Raw genomic sequence first — 21,491 nt, forward strand, 5'->3', positions numbered from 1 at the left:
CAAATCAGTGTGTACACAGACTCTGCAAATCACAGTGTGTGTATGCAGACCCGGCAAATCACACTGTGTACACAGACCCAGCAAATCAGTGTGTACACAGACCCGGCAAATCAAGTGTGTACACAGACCCAGCAAATCACAGTGTGTACACAGACCCAGCAAATCACAGTGTGTACATAGACCCAGCAAATCAGTGTGAACACAGACTCTGCAAATCACAGTGTGTGTACGCAGACCCAGCAAATCGTGGTGTGTACACAGACCCAGCAAATCACAGTGTGTACACAGACCCAGCAAATCACAGTGTGTACACAGACCCAGCAAATCACAGTGTGTACATAGACCCAGCAAATCAGTGTGAACACAGACTCTGCAAATCACAGTGTGTGTACGCAGACCCAGCAAATCGTGGTGTGTACACAGACCCAGCAAATCACAGTGTGTACACAGACCCAGCAAATCACAGTGTGTACACAGACCCAGCAAATCACAGTGTGTACATAGACCCAGCAAATCAGTGTGAACACAGACTCTGCAAATCACAGTGTGTGTACGCAGACCCAGCAAATCGTGGTGTGTACACAGACCCAGCAAATCACAGTGTGTACACAGACCCAGCAAATCAGTGTGTACACAGACCCAGCAAATCACAGTGTGTACGCAGACCCAGCAAATCGTGGTGTGTACACAGACCCAGCAAATCACAGTGTGTACACAGACCCAGCAAATCACAGTGTGTACACAGACCCAGCAAATCAGTGTGTACACAGACCCAGCAAATCACAGTGTGGACACACACCCAGCAAATCACAGTGTGTACACAGACCCAGCAAATCACAGTGTGTACACAGACTCTGCAAATGTTTCCCCTTCAAGTATTTATTGTAATTTCTGTCTGAATCTGCTTCCATCACACACTCAGACAGTGCATGAACTGAGATAAAGGCCACGATTCTCCCAAAGAAATCCAAGTGCAGCGCCCGGTGGGAAAGCGGGAATGCTACACGCTGGCACTGACAGCACATGAGCAGCCTGGGAATGGAGGGATACAAACGATTGGTCTAGTTGGACCAAGGAGCGGCACAGGCTTGGAGGGCTGAAGGGCCTTTTTCCTGTGCTGTACTGTTCTTTGTTCTTTGTTCACTGACTGGGTGGGAATCAACCACACTTTGGTTGCATAAAGCTCCCCACGGTGAAACACACTTCACAGAAAGCGGGGCATCCTGAGTACAGAACCAGCCCCCAGGGAGCAGTGACCTGATCTAACCTCCAGTCAGAGAGATTCAGGTAACTAATTCCTCTTGAGACACAGTGGGTTGGTCACTGGGTTCAATGCCACAATAGGGTTGGGCTCTGGGATTTTCCATCTGCTTGTGTGTGTGTGGAAGTCTAGATTCTTGTGTGGGGAGGAGTTCACATTCTGCTTTAATGATAAACAGCCCACTCACAGTTTGAGACAGGAATGCCTGGATCCCAGCTTGTCCTTGTGACCCACTATCCTCACACAGTGAGCTAAAGACTGGATTCACCTGGACAAAAACCTACCCTGACGTTCCTCTGAGACAAAGCAAGCTCCTGACATGCACGATATGTCAGAATGAAACCTTCCAACCTGTGAGAATCCGCGCTCCTCCAATTCTAACCTCTTCAGCATCTTGATTTTAATCACTCCAGCATTAGTTACCTACGGCCCGGGCAGCAGATTTCCCTCTCGACACCTTGCTCACCTTTAAAACCGCACTTAAATGTTCCTATGGAACATGGTTCAGCTTAAATTCTGTTGGATAATCGCTCCAGTGCAGCACCTTGGCATGTTTAACAGAGTTAAAGGCACTATATAAATGCACATTGCAAATCCACACACTAATACAAGATCAGAATTCATTAGTGGGGGAAGGGGGAAGACGGGTCTCGTTGTACCTGGTCTGATGGCACCCATCACGGCCCGCGATGCTTTCAGAACAGCCTGGTAGATCGCACGCTGGTCAGGAGTGAACCTGCCATTGGCTGGGAAGGAGCAGGTGATGTCAGAGCCATAGCAATAATATTCACCACCCATATCGAAGAGGCTGCCAATATAAAATCAATATATTAGTAAGCGATAATCTCAGAGTCTCGTACACAGCAGAGACTACATACATTGCACAATTTAACATCCCAGCAAGTTAAATCCAGTATCTAACCCCAGCTACAGAGTAAAGCTCCCTCTACACTGCCCCCATCAAACTCTCCCAGGACAGGTGCAGCATGGGGTTAGATAGAGAGTAAAGCTCCCTCTACACTGTCCCCCATCAAACACTCCCAGGACAGGTACAGCACGGGGTTAGATACAGAGTAAAGCTCCCTCTACACTGTCCCCATCAAACACTCCCAGGACAGGTACAGCACGGGGTTAGATACAGAGTAAAGCTCCCTCTACACTGTCCCCCATCAAACACTCCCAGGACAGGTACAGCACGGGGTTAGATACAGAGTAAAGCTCCCTCTACACTGTCCCCATCAAACACTCCCAGGACAGGTACAGCACGGGGTTAGATACAGAGTAAAGCTCCCTCTACACTGTCCCCCATCAAACTCTCCCAGGACAGGTACAGCACGGGGTTAGATAGAGAGTAAAGCTCCCTCTACACTGTCTCCATCAAACACTCCCAGAACAGGTGCAGCATGGGGTTAGATACCGAGTAAAGCTCCCTCTACACTGTCCCCCATCAAACTCTCCCAGGACAGGTACAGCATGGGGTTAGATACAGAGTAAAGCTCCCTCTACACTGTCCCCCATCAAACTCTTCCAGGACAGGAACAGCACGGGGTTAGATAGAGAGTAAAGCTCCCTCTACACTGTCTCCATCAAACACTCCCAGAACAGGTGCAGCATGGGGTTAGATACCGAGTAAAGCTCCCTCTACACTGTCCCCCATCAAACACTCCCAGGACAGGTGCAGCACGGGGTTGTCTGTACATTTAAGACCTGGCTGGCTGTAGAGATTTGCATTCTAATCAGTATTCTGTAATTTGATTTCTGTGTCTGTGCCCTGTTTGAGAACAGAGACCACTCCATCTGACGAAGGAGCATTGCTCCGAAAGCTTATGGTATTTGCTACCAAATAAACCTGTTGGACTTTAACCTGGTGTTGTGAGACTTCTTACTGTGCTTACCCCAGTCCAACGCCGGCATCTCCACATCATGCCCATCAAACATTGCCAGGACAGGTACAGCATGGGGTGAGATACAGAATAAAGCTCCCTCTACACTGTCCCCATCAAACACTCCCAGGACAGGTACAACACGGGGTTAGATACAGAGTAAAGCTCCCTCTACACAAACACTCCCAGGACAGATACAACACGGGGTTAGATACAGAGTAAAGCTCCCTCTGCACTGTCCCCCATCAAACACACCCAGGACAGGTACAGCACGGGGTTAGATACAGAGTAAAGCTCCCTCTACACTGCCCCCATCAAACACTCCCAGGACAGGTACAGCACGGGGTTAGATAGAGAGTAAAGCTCCCTCTACACTGCCCCCATCAAACACTCCCAGGACAGATACAGCACGCGGTTAGATACAGAGTAAAGCTCCCTCTACACTGTCCCCATCAAACACTCCCAGGACAGGTGCAGCACGGGGTTAGATACAGAGTAAAGCTCCCTCTACACTGTCCCCATCAATCACTCCCAGGACAGGTACAGCACGGGGTTAGATACAGAGTAAAGCTCCCTCTGCACTGTCCCCATCAAACACTCCCAGGACAGGTACAGCACGGGGTTAGATACAGAGTAAAGCTCCCTCTGCACTGTCCCCATCAAACACTCCCAGGACAGGTACAGCACGGGGTTAGATACAGAGTAAAGCTCCCTCTACACCGTCCCCATCAAACACTCCCAGGACAGGTACAGCACGGGGTTAGATACAGAGTAAAGCTCCCTCTACACTGACCCCATCAAACACTCCCAGGACAGGTGCAGCACGCGGTTAGATACAGAGTAAAGCTCCCTCTACACTGTCTCCATCAAACTCTCCCAGGACAGGTACAGCACGGGGTTAGATAGAGAGTAAAGCTCCCTCTTCACTGTCCCCATCAAACACTCCCAGGACAGGTGCAGCACGGGGTTAGATACAGAGTAAAGCTCCCTCTACACTGTCCCCCATCAAACTCTCCCAGGACAGGTACAGCATGGGGTTAGATACAGAGTAAAGCTCCCTCTACACTGTCCCCCATCAAACACTCCCAGGACAGGAACAGCACGGGGTTAGATACAGAGTAAAGCTCCCTCTACACTGTCCCCCATCAAACACTCCCAGGACAGGTGCAGCACGGGGTTGTCTGTACATTTAAGACCTGGCTGGCTGTAGAGATTTGCATTCTAATCAGTATTCTGTAATTTGATTTCTGTGTCTGTGCCCTGTTTGAGAACAGAGACCACTCCATCTGACGAAGGAGCATTGCTCCGAAAGCTTATGGTATTTGAACATAGAACATAGAACATAGAACATTACAGCGCAGAACAGGCCCTTCGGCCCACGATGTTGCACCGACCAGTTAAAAAAAAAACTGTGACCCTCCAACCTAAACCAATTTCTTTTCGTCCATGAACCTATCTACGGATCTCTTAAACGCCCCCAAACTAGGCGCATTTACTACTGATGCTGGCAGGGCATTCCAATCCCTCACCACCCTCTGGGTAAAGAACCTACCCCTGACATCGGTTCTATAACTACCCCCCCTCAATTTAAAGCCATGCCCCCTCGTGCTGGATTTCTCCATCAGAGGAAAAAGGCTATCACTATCCACCCTATCTAAACCTCTAATCATCTTATATGTTTCAATAAGATCCCCTCTTAGCCGCCGCCTTTCCAGCGAAAACAATCCCAAATCCCTCAGCCTCTCCTCATAGGATCTCCCCTCCATACCAGGCAACATCCTGGTAAACCTCCTCTGCACCCTCTCCAAAGCCTCCACATCCTTCCTGTAATGTGGGGACCAGAACTGCACACAGTACTCCAAGTGCGGCCGCACCAGAGTTGTGTACAGTTGCAACATAACGCTACGACTCCTAAATTCAATCCCCCTACCAATAAACGCCAAGACACCATATGCCTTCTTAACAACCTTATCTACTTGATTCCCAACTTTCAGGGATCTATGCACACATACACCTAGATCCCTCTGCTCCTCCACACTATTCAAAGTCCTCCCGTTAGCCCTATACTCAACACATCTGTTATTCCTACCAAAGTGAATTACCTCACACTTCTCCGCATTAAACTCCATCCGCCACCTCTCGGCCCAACTTTGCAACCTGTCTAAGTCTTCCTGCAAACTACGACACCCTTCCTCACTGTCTACCACACCACCGACTTTGGTGTCATCAGCAAATTTGCTAATCCACCCAACTATACCCTCATCCAGATCATTAATAAATATTACAAACAGCAGTGGCCCCAAAACAGATCCCTGAGGTACACCACTTGTAACCGCACTCCATGATGAATATTTACTATCAACCACCACCCTCTGTTTCCTATCCGCTAGCCAATTCCTGATCCAATTTCCTAGATCACCCCCAATCCCATACATCTGCATTTTCTGCAGAAGCCTACCATGGTGAACCTTATCAAACGCCTTACTAAAATCCATATATACCACGTCCACTGCCTTGCCCCCATCCACCTCCTTGGTCACTTTCTCAAAAAACTCAATAAGGTTAGTAAGGCACGACCTACCTGCCACAAAACCATGCTGACTATCACCTATCAATTCATTACTCTCCAAATAACTATAAATCCTATCCCTTATAATTTTTTCCAACATCTTGCCGACAACAGAAGTGAGACTCACCGGTCTATAATTCCCGGGGAAGTCTCTGTTCCCCTTCTTAAACAATGGGACAACATTCGCTAACCTCCAATCTTCTGGTACTATACCAGAGGCCAACGACGACCTGAAGATCAGAGCCAGAGGCTCTGCAATCACTTCTCTTGCCTCCCAGAGAATCCTTGGATAAATCCCATCCGGACCAGGGGATTTATCTATTTTCAGACCCTCCAGAATATCCTGCACATCCTCCTTATCAACTGTAATACTGTAATACTGTCTATTCTACTCCCTTGCAACCCAGTGTCCTCCTCAGCTATATTCATGTCCCCTTGCGTGAACACCGAAGAGAAATATTGGTTCAATGCTTCACCAATCTCCTCCGGTTCCACACATAATTATTTGCTACCAAATAAACCTGTTGGACTTTAACCTGGTGTTGTGAGACTTCTTACTGTGCTTACCCCAGTCCAACGCCGGCATCTCCACATCATGCCCATCAAACATTGCCAGGACAGGTACAGCATGGGGTGAGATACAGAATAAAGCTCCCTCTACACTGTCCCCATCAAACACTCCCAGGACAGGTACAACACGGGGTTAGATACAGAGTAAAGCTCCCTCTACACAAACACTCCCAGGACAGATACAACACGGGGTTAGATACAGAGTAAAGCTCCCTCTGCACTGTCCCCCATCAAACACACCCAGGACAGGTACAGCACGGGGTTAGATACAGAGTAAAGCTCCCTCTACACTGCCCCCATCAAACACTCCCAGGACAGGTACAGCACGGGGTTAGATAGAGAGTAAAGCTCCCTCTACACTGCCCCCATCAAACACTCCCAGGACAGATACAGCACGCGGTTAGATACAGAGTAAAGCTCCCTCTACATTGTCCCCATCAAACACTCCCAGGACAGGTACAGCACGGGGTTAGATACAGAGTAAAGCTCCCTCTACACTGTCCCCATCAAACACTCCCAGGACAGGTGCAGCACGGGGTTAGATACAGAGTAAAGCTCCCTCTACACTGTCCCCATCAAACACTCCCAGGACAGGTATAGCACGGTGTTAGATACAGAGTAAAGCTCCCTCTACACTGTCCCCATCAATCACTCCCAGGACAGGTACAGCACGGGGTTAGATACAGAGTAAAGCTCCCTCGACACTGTCCCCATCAAACACTCCCAGGACAGGTACAGCACGGGGTTAGATACAGAGTAAAGCTCCCTCTACACTGACCCCATCAAACACTCCCAGGACAGGTGCAGCACGCGGTTAGATACAGAGTAAAGCTCCCTCTACACTGACCCCATCAAACTCTCCCAGGACAGGTACAGCACAGGGTTAGATAGAGAGTAAAGCTCCCTCTTCACTGTCCCCATCAAACACTCCCAGGACAGGTGCAGCACGGGGTTAGATACAGAGTAAAGCTCCCTCTACACTGACCCCATCAAACACTCCCAGGACAGGTGCAGCACGCGGTTAGATACAGAGTAAAGCTCCCTCTACACTGTCCCCCATCAAACACTCCCAGGACAGGTACAGCACGCGGTTAGATACAGAGTAAAGCTCCCTCTACACTGTCTCCATCAAACTCTCCCAGGACAGGTACAGCACGGGGTTAGATAGAGAGTAAAGCTCCCTCTTCACTGTCCCCATCAAACACTCCCAGGACAGGTACAGCACGGGGTTAGATACAGAGTAAAGCTCTCTCTGCACTGACCCCATCAAACACTCCCAGGACAGGAACAGCACGGGGTTAGATACAGAGTAAAGCTCTCTCTGCACTGACCCCATCAAACACTCCCAGGACAGGTACAGCACGGGGTTAGATACAGAGTAAAGCTCCCTCTACACTGTCCCCATCAAACACTCCCAGGACAGGTACAGCACGGGGTTAGATACAGAGTAAAGCTCCCTCCACACTGTCCCCATCAAACACTCCCAGGACAGGTACAGCACGGGGTTAGATACAGAGTAAAGCTCCCTCTACACTGTCCCCATCAAACACTCCCAGGACAGGTACAGCACGGGGTTAGATACAGAGTAAAGCTCCCTCTACACTGTCCCCCATCAAACACTCCCAGGACAGGTACAGCACGGGGTTAGATACAGAGTAAAGCTCCCTCTACACTGTCTCCATCAAACACTCCCAGGACAGGTACAGCACGGGGTTAGATACAGGGTAAAGCTCCCTCTACACTGTCCCCATCAAACACTCCCAGGACAGGTACAGCACGGGGTTAGATACAGAGTATTGGCTGCAGATGATTCTGCTGCTGCTCTGAATGTCTGTGTGTTCTGCTCATCTTCTGTCTCAAGCTCCTCACACATTTCTAGAGTTGATCTGGGTGCCAGTTTGTTCCTGTAACTCTTCTCCTCTTTGCTGAAAGTACTGAAACTTGCTGGGGCAGGAAAGGAGACAATATTCAAATTCTAACTGACCTGACCTGTGCAATCTCCTTCAACTGGATAGAGAGTCACAGAGATACCCGAGTGTGACGATACAGTGCCTTTAAGAGAAGCTTCCCAGTGGGTCACTCGAATCACACCTGGAGTGAAACACCTTCCACTCACCCCAATGCCAAAATCAACATCGGGTCTCGCTAACTCCACAAAACACCTTGGCTTTTCCGGCCTGGGTCTTAACACTGAGCAAACTGTGAGGATGTAGGAGCCACATCCAGCTCACTATCATCCTGGCAAAGGTCAGCGAATCCACGTGGCCCCTGGACTGCAATCTCACTGAGATAGAAAGGAGGGAGAGCACGCAGGCAAAAACTGGCAGCAAAGGAATGGAATGGACAGTGGAAGAGGAAAAGGCAGCGGGGAAAGAGGGAGAGATAGAGGGAGGGAGATTTGGGGGAGAGAGAGTGGGGAGATTACAGAGGGGGGAGAGGGGGGGGAGGAGATTGGGGAGATTACAGAGGGGGGGGAGGAGATTGGGGAGATTACAGAGGGGGGGGAGGAGATTGGGGAGATTACAGAGGGGGGAGAGTGGGGAGATTACAGAGGGAGGAGAGTGGGGAGATTACAGAGGGGGGGAGTGGGGAGATTACAGAGGGGGGGAGGAGATTGAGGAGATTACAGAGGGGGGGAGTGGGGAGATTACAGAGGGGGGGAGGAGATTGGGGAGATTACAGAAGGGGGAGAATGGGGAGATTACAGAGGGGGGGAGAGTGGGGAGATTGCAGACGGTGTGGGAGAGTGGGGAGATTACAGATGGGGAGGGTGGAGAGTGGGGAGATTACAGAGGGGGGGAGTGGGGAGATTACAGAGGGGGGGGGGAGGAGATTGGGGAGATTACAGAGGGGGGAGTGGGGAGATTACAGAGGGGGGAGTGGGGAGATTACAGAGGGGGGGGGAGGAGAGTGGGGAGATTACAGAAGGGGGAGAATGGGGAGATTACAGAGGGTGTGGGAGAGTGGGGAGATTACAGATGGGGAGGGAGGAGCGATTACAGAGGCGGGGTTGGGGAGGAGTTTATATAACCCCACCCCATTTCATTAATATCTTTGGACAATGAAAGTCTACCACTCTCTTATTACAAGTAACAATTGACTCAGCATCAATGTCAGCAAATCATTCCAGCTGATCTGTGTAAGATTTGGATTTAATTTTTAGACAATGCGCTTCGTTCTAGTGAGAATCATTTCTCTCTGTCTTGCTTATCTGTACCTTGTTATCTTGAAAAGGTGACCAGAACTGCACAGTCTTGCTGTGCTCAAACCAAACTCCTTTATAAGTGTGGCCAAACTTCCTTATCACCTTCTCCAATTGGTAACAAGTTTAGCCAATGCAACCTGTTCTCAAAATTTAACCTTTAAAACCTGAGTGTAATCCTGCACAGTGCTCCCTGAGAGACCCTCCCTGAGAGACCTTCCCTCAGGCGCCCTTCCTCAGGGGCCCTCCCTCAGAGGCCCTCTCACAGGGCCCTCCCTCAGGGGCCCTCTCACAGGGCCCTCCCTCAGAGACCCTCCCTCAGAGACCCTCCCTCAGAGACCCTCCCTCAGGGGCCCTCTCACAGGGCCCTCTCACAGGGCCCTCCCTCAGAGACCCTCCCTCAGAGACCCTCCCTCAGAGGCCCTCTCACAGGGGCCCTCCCTCAGAGATGTGATGTCCAGAATTGAACACACTTGCTCCAGGTGGCGCCTGACCAAGGCTTTGTGTAAATGAAGCATCGCTTCTTCCACCTTATGCTCCAGCCCCTTTGACTTGGACCCCAAGTGAGGTTCAGTTTATTGCAGCATGTTTGGGGTCTTTAGCATTTACAATTCCCACTAAAGTCCCTGTTGGTTAATGAGCAGCAGGATTGGAGGAGGAGGAATTTCTTCTCCCAGAAGGTTGTCAGTGTTTGGAATTCTCTTCCATGGAGAGCTGGGTCACTGAGCATATCCCAGCCAGCGTTAGACAAGGATGATTGGTTGCAGGCAGGCTGCGGAGTCGAGGGCACAATGCGACCAGCCAATGATCTTACTGGATGGCAGCACAGGCTTGAGAGGCCCAAAGGCCTATGGCTGCTCTTATTTGCTATAACCATGTGGAAGGGGGTGGTGTTATTATCGCTGGACCAGTCACACAGAGAGCCAGGGTAACACCCTGGGGACCCCGGTTCCAATCTCACCACAGCATCTGGTGGAATTTAAACTCAATAAAACATCTGGAATGAAGATATTGGAGGGGTTTAACACAGAGAGGGACGGCTGGGGTCGTGGGCAGCTTTGAAACAAGGCAGAGAATTGTCAAATGGAGGCTGACAGTTCCGTCCTCCCTGCCCCCTCGACCATCTTGTTGTGTGAACACAGTGTGACTCACAGCTCAGTGAAACTCACTGTACAGATAGCAGCTGAGAGCACCTTGATACCAGCTGCAAGTAGGTCAGAACCATAGACTCTGGGTTTCTGGGAGAATTCTCCATATCGAGTCACATCGTGATTCAGCTCCAAGACGGTGGGATCTCTGCCAATGCCTTCACAGCAAAGCACAGGATTACCGAGACTGACCTTTCAATCCTAACTGCTGCACACGTCATCACTCGGGTCTCTGAATAACCTGAATTATTAACATTCCAACTGATCCATTAACTCTTAAATATTCAGAACAACCTCTCTCTGTTTAGAGACAGCCCAGCGGAAGAAGCAACTTTATCTTCATTTACAACCTGGCATTGTTTATGTCACAACACTCCAACTGGATTCAAACTGTGGAACTGGTGGGACAGGGGCAGGGGAGGGAGGGGGAGGGGGGAGGGAGGGGGAGGGAGGCGGGAGGGGGAGGGGGGAGGGAGGGGGAGGGAGGCGGGAGGGGGAGGGGGGAGGGAGGAGGGAGGGAGAGGGAAGGGGAGGTGGGAGGCAGGAGGGGGGAGGGGGAGTGGGGAGGCGGGAGGGGGGAGGCGGGAGGGGGGAGGCGGGAGGGGGTGGGGGGAGGCGGGAGGGGGGAGGCGGGAGGGGGGAGGCGGGAGGGGGTGGGGGGAGGCGGGAGGGGGAGGCGGGAGGCGGGAGGGGGTGGGGGGAGGGGGGAGGGAGGGGGAGGGGGGAGGGAGGGGGAGGGGGAGGGGGAGGGGGGAGGGAGGGGGAGGGGGAGGAGGGAGGGAGGGGGAGGAGGGAGGGAGGGGGAGGGGGAGGAGGGAGGGAGGGGGAGTGGGGTGTGAATGGAGCCCTGGAAAGGTAATCAATTTCAGTCTGTCTGACAGACACAAACCCACCTCGGCATTTTTACGCACCTCCCAGCGAAGGTGGGACCTCAGGCAGGCAGGGCTCCCACTGGACAGAGCTGTTGGAATGTCCCCACTTCACAGGGACGTCCTGCTTCCCAGTGCAGCAGTTCACGCAGGTTGTAGAAGCAACGCTTCAATAACTTCACAGTGCCCAGGCACAACACTGGAGTTGAAGAGGTAACTTGCATTTATAGGAAAACACAGGAGGCCCTTCGAGCCTGCTCTGCCATTCATTGTGACCATGGCTGATTCTCTATCTCAATGCCATACTCCAGCGCTCTCTCCATACCCCTGACATCGTTAAGAGTCTAGAAATCTATCTATTTCCTTCTTAAATATATTAAATTTAGCCATTTTGCCTCCACAGCTTTCTGTGGTGGAGAATTCCACAGGTTCGCCACCCTCCGAGTGAAGAAATTCCTCTTCATCTCAGTCCTAAATAGCCTACCCGTATCCTGAGACTGTGACCCCTTGTTCTAGAACCCCTCCTCCCCCAGCCAGAGGAAACAACATCCTGTCTGTCCAGCCCTGTCAGAATTTTATACATTTGATGAGATCCCCTCATTCTTCTAAACTCCAGCAAATACAAACCTAGTCGACCCAATCTCTCCTCATACAACAATCCTGCCATCACAGGAATCAGTCTGGTGAACCTTTATGACACTTCCTCCATAGATAAGGAGACCAAAACTGCACACAATACTCCAGCTGTAGTCTCACCAAGACTCTGTACAGCTGCAGTAAGATATTCTTGCTCCTGTGCTCGTTCCTCTTGCAATGAAGACCAACGTACCATTTGCCTCCCTAACTGCTTGCTGTCCCTGCTGCTTGCTGTCAGCGACTGGTGCATTAGGACACCCAGGGCTCCATTCACACCCCACTCCCCCTCCCTCCCTCCCCCCTCTCCCCCTCCCTCCCTCCCTCCCTCCTCCCTCTCCCCCCCCCCCCCCGCCTCCCCCCTCCCACCTCCCCACTCCCCCTCTCTCCCTGGGTGTCCTAATACACCAGTACATCAACATTTCTCAATCTATCACCATTTAAACAATACTCTGCCACTCTGTTTCTCTTACTGAAGTGGATAACTTCACATTTATCCACATTATGCTGAACCTGCCATGTATTTATCCACTCACTCAACTTGTCTAAATCACCCTGAATCCTCTTGACACCTTCCTCGCCACTCACATTCTCAACAAGTTTTGTGTCATCAACAAATTTGGAAATATTACATCTGGTTCTAAGATCCAAATCATTGATGTATATAGTGAATAACTGGAGCCCCAGACGCACTGATCCCTGTGGGACCCCACTCGCCACAGCCTGCCACTGGCAAGAAGACCCATTATTTAGTGCCTTTTATGACCTTAGGATGTCCCAAAGTGCTTTTCAATCAAGAAAAGTACTCTTAAAGTGTAATTACTATCATAAAAACCCAGCAGTGAATGTGTGCAAAGCAAGCTCCCACAGTAATGTGATGGCGACCAGATAATCCGGTTTATAATGTTGGCTGAGGGATAAATTGATGGAGAATTTTGCTGCTCTCAGGATCATACAGCACAGAAGGCCATTCAGCCCACCTGGCCTGTACTGGTTTTCCCCATTTCCCTGCAAATTTCTCCTTTCTAAGTGTCCACTTCCCTTTTGAAATGTCCTGTTCAATCTGCTTCCACCACCCTCAGGGAGCTTGTTCCAAATCAACATTTACAGCACAGAAACCCCTCCCACGGGGGCAGTTTGCTAAATCTGTGTCGCCCGATGACCAGTCCCTTGTCATTCTTTAAACAGTTCCCGTGGGATCTCGTGCCTCTACCCGAGAGAGCAGACCGAGGCCTTGGTTTAACATCTCAGCTCAAAGATAGCGCCTCTGAAAGTGTGGCACTCCCTCTGCACTGTGAAGCAATCAGCAGAATCATTTCTTTATTCATTCGTGGGGCATGGGTGTCGCTGGCTGGGCCAGCATTTATTGCCCATCCCTAGTTGCCCTTGGAGGGTAGTTAAGAGTCAACCACATTGCTGTGGCTCTGGAGTCACATGTAGGCCAGACCGGGTAAGGACGGCAGATTTCCTTCCCTAAAGGACATTAGTCCTTGGGGGTCACAGGGTAGTTGTCATGGGGGACTTTAACTTTCCAAATACTGATTGGAACCTTTGTAGGTCGAATAGTTCGGATGGGGCAGTTTTTGTACAGTGTGTGCAGGAGGGTTTCCTGACACAATATGTGGATAGGCCGACAAAAGGTGGAGCCACATTGGACTTGGTACTGGGAAATGAAACGGGCCAAGTGTTAGATTTGGTTGTGGGAGAGCACTTTGGAGATAGTGACCACAATTCAGTGTCTTTCATTATTGCAATGGAGAGGGATAGGGCCGTACGGCAGGGCAAGGTTTATAATTGGGGGAGAGGTAATTATGATGCGATTAGGCAAGAATTAGGGGGCATAAGATGGGAACAGAAACTGTCAGGGAAAGGCACTAATGAAAAGTGGAACTTTTTCAAGGAACAAATACTGGGTGTCCTTGATAGGTATGTCCCTGTCAGGCAGGGAGGAAATGGCCGAGTGAGGGAACCATGGTTCACAAAAGAGGTGGAATGTCTTGTAAAAAGGAAGAGGGAAGCTTATGTAGGGATGAGGAAACAAGGTTCAGATGGCTCGATTGAGGGTTACAAGTTAGCAAGGAATGAGCTGAAAAAGGGGCTTAGGAGAGCTAGGAGGGGGCATGAGAAGTCCTCGGCGGGTCGGATCAAGGAAAAGCCCAAGGCTTTTTACTCTTATGTGAGGAATAAAAGAATGACCAGGGTGAGGTTAGGGCCGGTCAAGGACAGCAGTGGGAACTTGTGTATGGAGTCAGTAGAGATAGGAGAGGTGATGAATGAATACTTTTCTTCAGTGTTTACCAAAGAGAGGGGCCATGTTTTTGAGGAAGAGAAGGTGTTACAGGCTAATAGGCTGGAGGAAGTAGATGTTTGGAGGATGTACTAGCAGTTTTGAATAAATTGAAGGTCGATAAGTCCCCTGGGCCTGATGAAATGTATCCTAGGATTCTTTGGGAGGCAAGGGATGAGATTGCAGAGCCTATGGCTTTGATCTTTGGGTCCTCACCGTCCACAGGGATGGTGCCAGAGAACTGGAGAATGGCGAATGTTGTTCCTCTGTTTAAGAAAGGGAATAGGAATGACCCTGGTAATTATAGGCCGGTTAGTCTTACTTCGGTGGTTGGTAAATTGATGGAAAAGGTCCTTAGAGATGGGATTTACGACCATTTAGAAAGATGTGGATTAATCCGGGATAGTCAGCCCGGATTCGTGAAGGGCAAGTCATGCCTCACAAATTTGATTGAATTTTTTGAGGAGGTAACTAAGTGTGTTGATGAAGGTAGGGCAGTTGATGTCATATACATGGATTTTAGTAAGGCGTTTGATAAGGTCCCCCATGGTCGGCTTATGATGAAAGTAAGGAGGTGTGGGACAGAGGGAAAGTTGGCTGATTGGATAGGTAACTGGCTATCTGATCGAAGACAGAGGGTGGTGGTCGATGGAAAATTTTCGGACTGGAGGCAGGTTGCTAGCGGAGTGCCACAGGGATCAGTGCTTGGTCCTCTGCTATTTGTGATTTTTATTAATGACTTAGAGGAGGGGGCTGAAGGGTGGATCAGTAAATTTGCTGATGACACCAAGATTGGTGGAATAGTGGATGAGGTGGAGGGCTGTTGTAGACTGCAAAGAGACATAGATAGGATGCAAAGCTGGGCTGAAAAATGGCAGATGGCGTTTAACCCTGATAAATGTGAGGTGATTCATTTTGGTAGGACAAATTTAAATGTGGATTACAGGGTCAAAGGTAAGGTTCTGAAGACTGTGGAGGAACAGAGAGATCTTGGGGTCCATATCCACAGATCTCTGAAGGTTGCCACTCAAGTCGATAGAGCTGTGAAGAAGGCCTATAGTGTGTTAGCTTTTATTAACAGGGGGTTGGAGTTTAAGAGCCGTGGGGTTATGCTGCAACTGTACAGGACCTTGGTGAGACCACATTTGGAATATTGTGTGCAGTTCTGGTCACCTCACTATAAGAAGGATGTGGAAGTGCTGGAAAGAGTGCAGAGGAGATTTACCAGGATGCTGCCTGGTTTGGAGGGTAGGTCTTATGAGGAAAGGTTGAGGGAGCTAGGGCTGTTCTCTCTGGAGCAGAGGAGGTTGAGGGGAGACTTAATAGAGGTTTATAAAAGGATGAAGGGAATAGATAGAGTGAACGTTCAAAGACTATTTCCTTGGGTGGATGGAGCTATTACAAGGGGGCATAACTATAGTGTTCGTGGTGGGAGATATAGGAAGGATATCAGAGGTAGGTTCTTTACGCAGAGAGTGGTTGGGGTGTGGAATGGACTGCCTGCAGTGATAGTGGAGTCAGACACTTTAGGAACATTTAAGCGGTTATTGGATAGGCACATGGAGCACACCAGGATGATAGGGAGTGGGATAGCTTGATCTTGGTTTCAGATAAAGCTCGGCACAACATCGTGGGCCGAAGGGCCTGTTCTGTGCTGTACTGTTCTATGTTCTAGTGAACCAGATGGGTTTTCTGACAATCGACAATGGTTTCATGGTCATCACTCGATTCTTAATTCCAGATATATTTTATTGAATTCAAATTTCACCATCTGTCATAGAGTCATAGAGGTTTACAGCATGGAGACAGGCCCTTCGGCCCAACTTGTCCATGCCGCCCTTTTTTTAAAAATCCCTAAGCTAGTCCCAATTGCCCGCATTTGGCCCATATCCCTCTATATCCATCGTACCCATGTAATTGTCTCAGACAAAATTGTACCCGCCTCTACTACTGCCTCTGGCAGCTTGTTCCAGACACTCACCACCCTCTGTGTGAAAAAAGTGCCCCTTTGTATCTCTCCCCTCTCACCTTAAACCTATGCCCTCTAGTTTTAGACTCGTCTACCTTTGGGAAAAGATATTGACTGTCTAGTAGTGGTGGGATTCGAACCCAGGTCCCCAGAACATTCGCTGAGTTTCTGGATTAATAGTCCAGCGGTAATACCACTCGGCCGTTGCCTCCAGCCTATCAGATCTCCCTAACAGAGCCCGGTTTCTTGTATTGATTGAAGTGTAGGGGAGGATGTAACAAAGGATTGTTAAAACATGTCACAGCTCGAGTGTCCTGAACCACTCTGTGAACCCAGGGGTGCCCAGGGACGCTATTCCGGTCAATGGCGGGGAGGGGATGGGGACTGACTGAAAGGGCTGCTGGGATATTGGATTCTCCGCAGAGTGTGAGGCCATTGGGTTGCACTCCCTGAGCGGTGTCCTTGTGCTGGGGCATACCTGCACGATCACATTACCCTATCCCAAACACCAAACCCACTGATAACAACTCCCCCAGGTCCGGCCTGGATCTCAACAACCTCCCTTGCCTTCAGGGAACAGCCAGAAACCTGCTGATACATTACTGACGCTTCACATTCCAATTCCCAACAGAGAATGATCCAACACTCTGCTTACACCTGGATCAGAGCAGGATTCATCCCTGAGTCAGCCCAAGCCCCGGTAATGGAAGCAATCAGCAGGAGGGAGGCTTTCTGCCTCACTGAGGGCTCCCTCCTTGCTTCTTGTTGCTAATCACGGAGGTCGGAATGTGGCGGAGCTGGAGTGGCAGCGTCATTAACCAAAACTGCCAGTAACCACAGGTCAGCACCGGGGCAGCGCAGCGTTAACCCCTTCATGTCAGCACCGAGACAGCGCAGTGTTAACCCCTTCATGTCAGCACCGAGGCAGCGCAGCGTTAACCCCTTCATGTCAGCACCGGGGCAGCGCAGCGTTAACCCCTTCATGTCAGCACCGAGACAGCGCAGTGTTAACCCCTTCATGTCAGCACCGAGGCAGCGCAGCGTTAACCCCTTCGTGTCAGCACCGGGGCAGCGCAGTGTTAACCCCTTCGTGTCAGCACCGAGGCAGCGCAGCGTTAACCCCTTCATGTCAGCACCGAGGCAGCGCAGTGTTAACCCCTTTGTGTCAGCACCGAGACAGCGCAGCGTTAACCCCTTCATGTCAGCACCGCGACAGCGCAGCGTTAACCCCTTCATGTCAGCACCGAGACAGCGCAGCGTTAACCCCTTTGTGTCAGCACCGAGACAGCGCAGCGTTAACCCCTTCATGTCAGCACCGAGACAGCGCAGCGTTAACCCCTTTGTGTCAGCACCGAGACAGCGCAGCGTTAACCCCTTTGTGTCAGCACCGAGACAGCGCAGCGTTAACCCCTTCATGTCAGCACCGAGACAGCGCAGCGTTAACCCCTTTGTGTCAGCACCGAGACAGCGCAGCGTTAACCCCTTCATGTCAGCACCGAGACAGCGCAGCGTTAACCCCTTTGTGTCAGCACCGAGACAGCGCAGCGTTAACCCCTTTGTGTCAGCACCGAGACAGCGCAGTGTTAACCCCTTTGTGTCAGCACCGAGACAGCGCAGCGTTAACCCCTTCATGTCAGCACCGAGACAGCGCAGCGTTAACCCCTTTGTGTCAGCACCGAGTCAGCGCAGCGTTAACCCCTTCATGTCAGCACCGAGACAGCGCAGCGTTAACCCCTTTGTGTCAGCACCGAGACAGCGCAGTGTTAACCCCTTCGTGTCAGCACCGAGACAGCGCAGCGTTAACCCCTTCATGTCAGCACCGAGACAGCGCAGTGTTAACCCCTTCATGTCAGCACCGAGGCAGCGCAGCGTTAACCCCTTTGTGTCAGCACCGGGGCAGCGCAGCGTTAACCCCTTTGTGTCAGCACCGAGGCAGCGCAGTGTTAACCCCTTCATGTCAGCACCGAGACAGCGCAGTGTTAACCCCTTCATGTCAGCACCGAGGCAGCGCAGCGTTAACCCCTTTGTGTCAGCACCGGGGCAGCGCAGCGTTAACCCCTTTGTGTCAGCACCGAGACAGCGCAGTGTTAACCCCTTCGTGTCAGCACCGAGGCAGCGCACAATTAACCCCTTTGTGTCAGCACCGAGACAGCGCAGTGTTAACCCCTTCGTGTCAGCACCGAGGCAGCGCACCATTAACCCCTTTGTGTCAGCACCGAGACAGCGCAGTGTTAACCCCTTTGTGTCAGCACCGAGACAGCGCAGTGTTAACCCCTTCGTGTCAGCACCGAGACAGCGCAGCGTTAACCCCTTCATGTCAGCACCGAGACAGCGCAGTGTTAACCCCTTCATGTCAGCACCGAGGCAGCGCAGCGTTAACCCCTTTGTGTCAGCACCGGGGCAGCGCAGCGTTAACCCCTTTGTGTCAGCACCGAGGCAGCGCAGTGTTAACCCCTTCATGTCAGCACCGAGACAGCGCAGTGTTAACCCCTTCATGTCAGCACCGAGGCAGCGCAGCGTTAACCCCTTTGTGTCAGCACCGGGGCAGCGCAGCGTTAACCCCTTTGTGTCAGCACCGAGACAGCGCAGTGTTAACCCCTTCGTGTCAGCACCGAGGCAGCGCACAATTAACCCCTTTGTGTCAGCACCGAGACAGCGCAGTGTTAACCCCTTCGTGTCAGCACCGAGGCAGCGCACCATTAACCCCTTTGTGTCAGCACCGAGACAGCGCAGTGTTAACCCCTTTGTGTCAGCACCGAGACAGCGCAGTGTTAACCCCTTCGTGTCAGCACCGAGGCAGCGCCGCGTTAACCCCTTTGTGTCAGCACCGAGGCAGCGCAGTGTTAACCCCTTCGTGTCAGCACCGAGGCAGCGCAGTGTTAACCCTTTCGTGTCATCACTGAGACAGCGCAGTGTTAACCCCTTCGTGTCAGCACCGAGACAGCGCAGTGTTAACCCCTTTGTGTCAGCACCGAGGCAGCGCAGTGTTAACCCCTTCGTGTCAGCACTGAGGCAGCGCAGTGTTAACCCCTTCATGTCAGCACCGGGGCAGCGCAGTGTTAACCCCTTCATGTCAGCACCGGGGCAGAGCAGTGTTAACCCCTTCATGTCAGCACCGAGACAGCGCAGCGTTAACCCCTTCATGTCAGCACCGAGGCAGTGCAGTGTTAACCCCTTCATGTCAGCACCGGGGCAGCGCAGTGTTAACCCCTTCGTGTCAGCACCGAGGCAGCGCAGCGTTAACCCCTTCATGTCAGCACCGAGGCAGCGCAGTGTTAACCCCTTCATGTCAGCACAGAGGCAGCGCAGCGTTAACCCCTTCATGTCAGCACCGAGGCAGAGCAGCGTTAACCCCTTCATGTCAGCACCGAGGCAGCGCAGCGTTAACCCCTTCATGTCAGCACTGAGGCAGCGCAGTGTTAACCCCTTCATGTCAGCACTGAGGCAGCGCAGCGTTAACCCCTTCATGTCAGCACCGAGGCAGCGCAGTGTTAACCCCTTCATGTCAGCACTGAGGCAGCGCAGCGTTAACCCCTTCATGTCAGCACTGAGGCAGCGCAGCGTTAACCCCTTCATGTCAGCACCGAGGCAGCGCAGTGTTAACCCCTTCATGTCAGCACTGAGGCAGCGCAGTGTTAACCCCTTTGTTTCAGCACCGAGGCAGCGCAGTGTTAACCCCTTCGTGTCAGCACCGAGACAGCGCAGTGTTAACCCCTTCGTGTCAGCACCGAGACAGCGCAGTGTTAACCCCTTTGTGTCAGCACCGAGGCAGCGCAGCGTTAACCCCTTCGTGTCAGCACTGAGGCAGCGCAGCGTTAACCCCTTCTCTGCTGGAAACCGTTCCTAGCTTTGAAAATGGCCAGTGTTTGAATCAATGAAGGATCAGAGTGACGGTCTCTGTCGGGGCGTCTCTGACGGTCTCTGTCGGGGCGTCTCTGACGGTCTCTGTCAGGGTGTCTCTGACGGTCTCTGTCGGGGCGTCTCTGACGGTCTCTGTCGGGGCGTCTCTGACGGTCTCTGTCGGGGCGTCTCTGACGGTCTCTGTCGGGGCGTCTCTGACGGTCTCTGTCGGGGAGTCTCTGACGGTCTCTGTCGGGGCGTCTCTGACGGTCTCTGTCGGGGTGTCTCTGACGGTCTCTGTCGGGGCGTCTCTGACGGTCTCTGTCGGGGAGTCTCTGACGGTCTCTGTCGGGGAGTCTCTGACGGTCTCTGTCGGGGCGTCTCTGACGGTCTCTGTCGGGGCGTCTCTGACGGTCTCTGTCGGGGTGTCTCTGACGGTCTCTGTCGGGGCGTCTCTGACGGTCTCTGTCGGGGTGTCTCTGACGGTCTCTGTCGGGGCGTCTCTGACGGTCTCTGTCGGGGCGTCTCTGACGGTCTCTGTCAGGGCGTCTCTGACGGTCTCTGTCAGGGCGTCTCTGACGGTCTCTGTCAGGGCGTCTCTGACGGTCTCTGTCGGGGCGTCTCTGACGGTCTCTGTCAGCGTGTCTCTGACGGTCTGTGTCAGGGTGTCTCTGATGGTCTCTGTCGGGGTGTCTCTGACGGTCTCTGTCAGGGCGTCTCTGACGGTCTCTGTCGGGGTGTCTCTGACGGTCTCTGTCGGGGTGTCTCTGACGGTCTCTGTCGGGGTGTCTCTGACGGTCTCTGTCGGGGTGTCTCTGACGGTCTCTGTCGGGGTGTCTCTGACGGTCTCTGTCGGGGTGTCTCTGACGGTCTCTGTCGGGGTGTCTCTGACGGTCTCTGTCGGGGTGTCTCTGACGGTCTCTGGGTTCAGATAACTTGCTGAGCTCTGACCTGTGCTCAGTCTGAAGCTTTGTGCACTCATTATCCTGCGGCTGTATTTAACTAATATCCTGTGACAACAGCCAGTCACCGCTGTCTCTCGACAGAGGAATCACAATCTGGCCCCCTCCGCACCCCCCTCCGCACCCCCCTCCGCACCCCCCTCCGCACCTCCCTCCGCACCCCCCTCCGCACCCCCCTCCGCACCCCCCTCCGCACCCCCCTCCGCATCCCCCTCCGCACCCCCCTCCGCACCCCCCTCCGCACCCCCCTCCGCACCCCCCTCCGCACCCCCCTCCGCATCCCCCTCCGCACCCCCCT

The 21,491-nt window shown here is 52.1% G+C and overlaps 1 protein-coding gene across 1 annotated transcript in view; it reads right to left on the minus strand.

The window, feature by feature from the left end:
* The window catches only part of pepd (peptidase D), a 203,994-nt gene that overhangs the window by 38,106 nt on the left and 144,397 nt on the right, over positions 1–21,491 (minus strand). Inside the window, exon 12 of the mRNA XM_078210505.1 lies at positions 1,921–2,069. Within this exon, the coding sequence (XP_078066631.1) occupies positions 1,921–2,069 (149 nt within the window). The remainder of the gene's footprint in view (positions 1–1,920; positions 2,070–21,491) is intronic.

This window comes from Mustelus asterias, chromosome 4, assembly GCF_964213995.1.
Source record: "Mustelus asterias chromosome 4, sMusAst1.hap1.1, whole genome shotgun sequence".
In the NCBI taxonomy this organism is placed as follows: domain Eukaryota; kingdom Metazoa; phylum Chordata; class Chondrichthyes; order Carcharhiniformes; family Triakidae; genus Mustelus; species Mustelus asterias.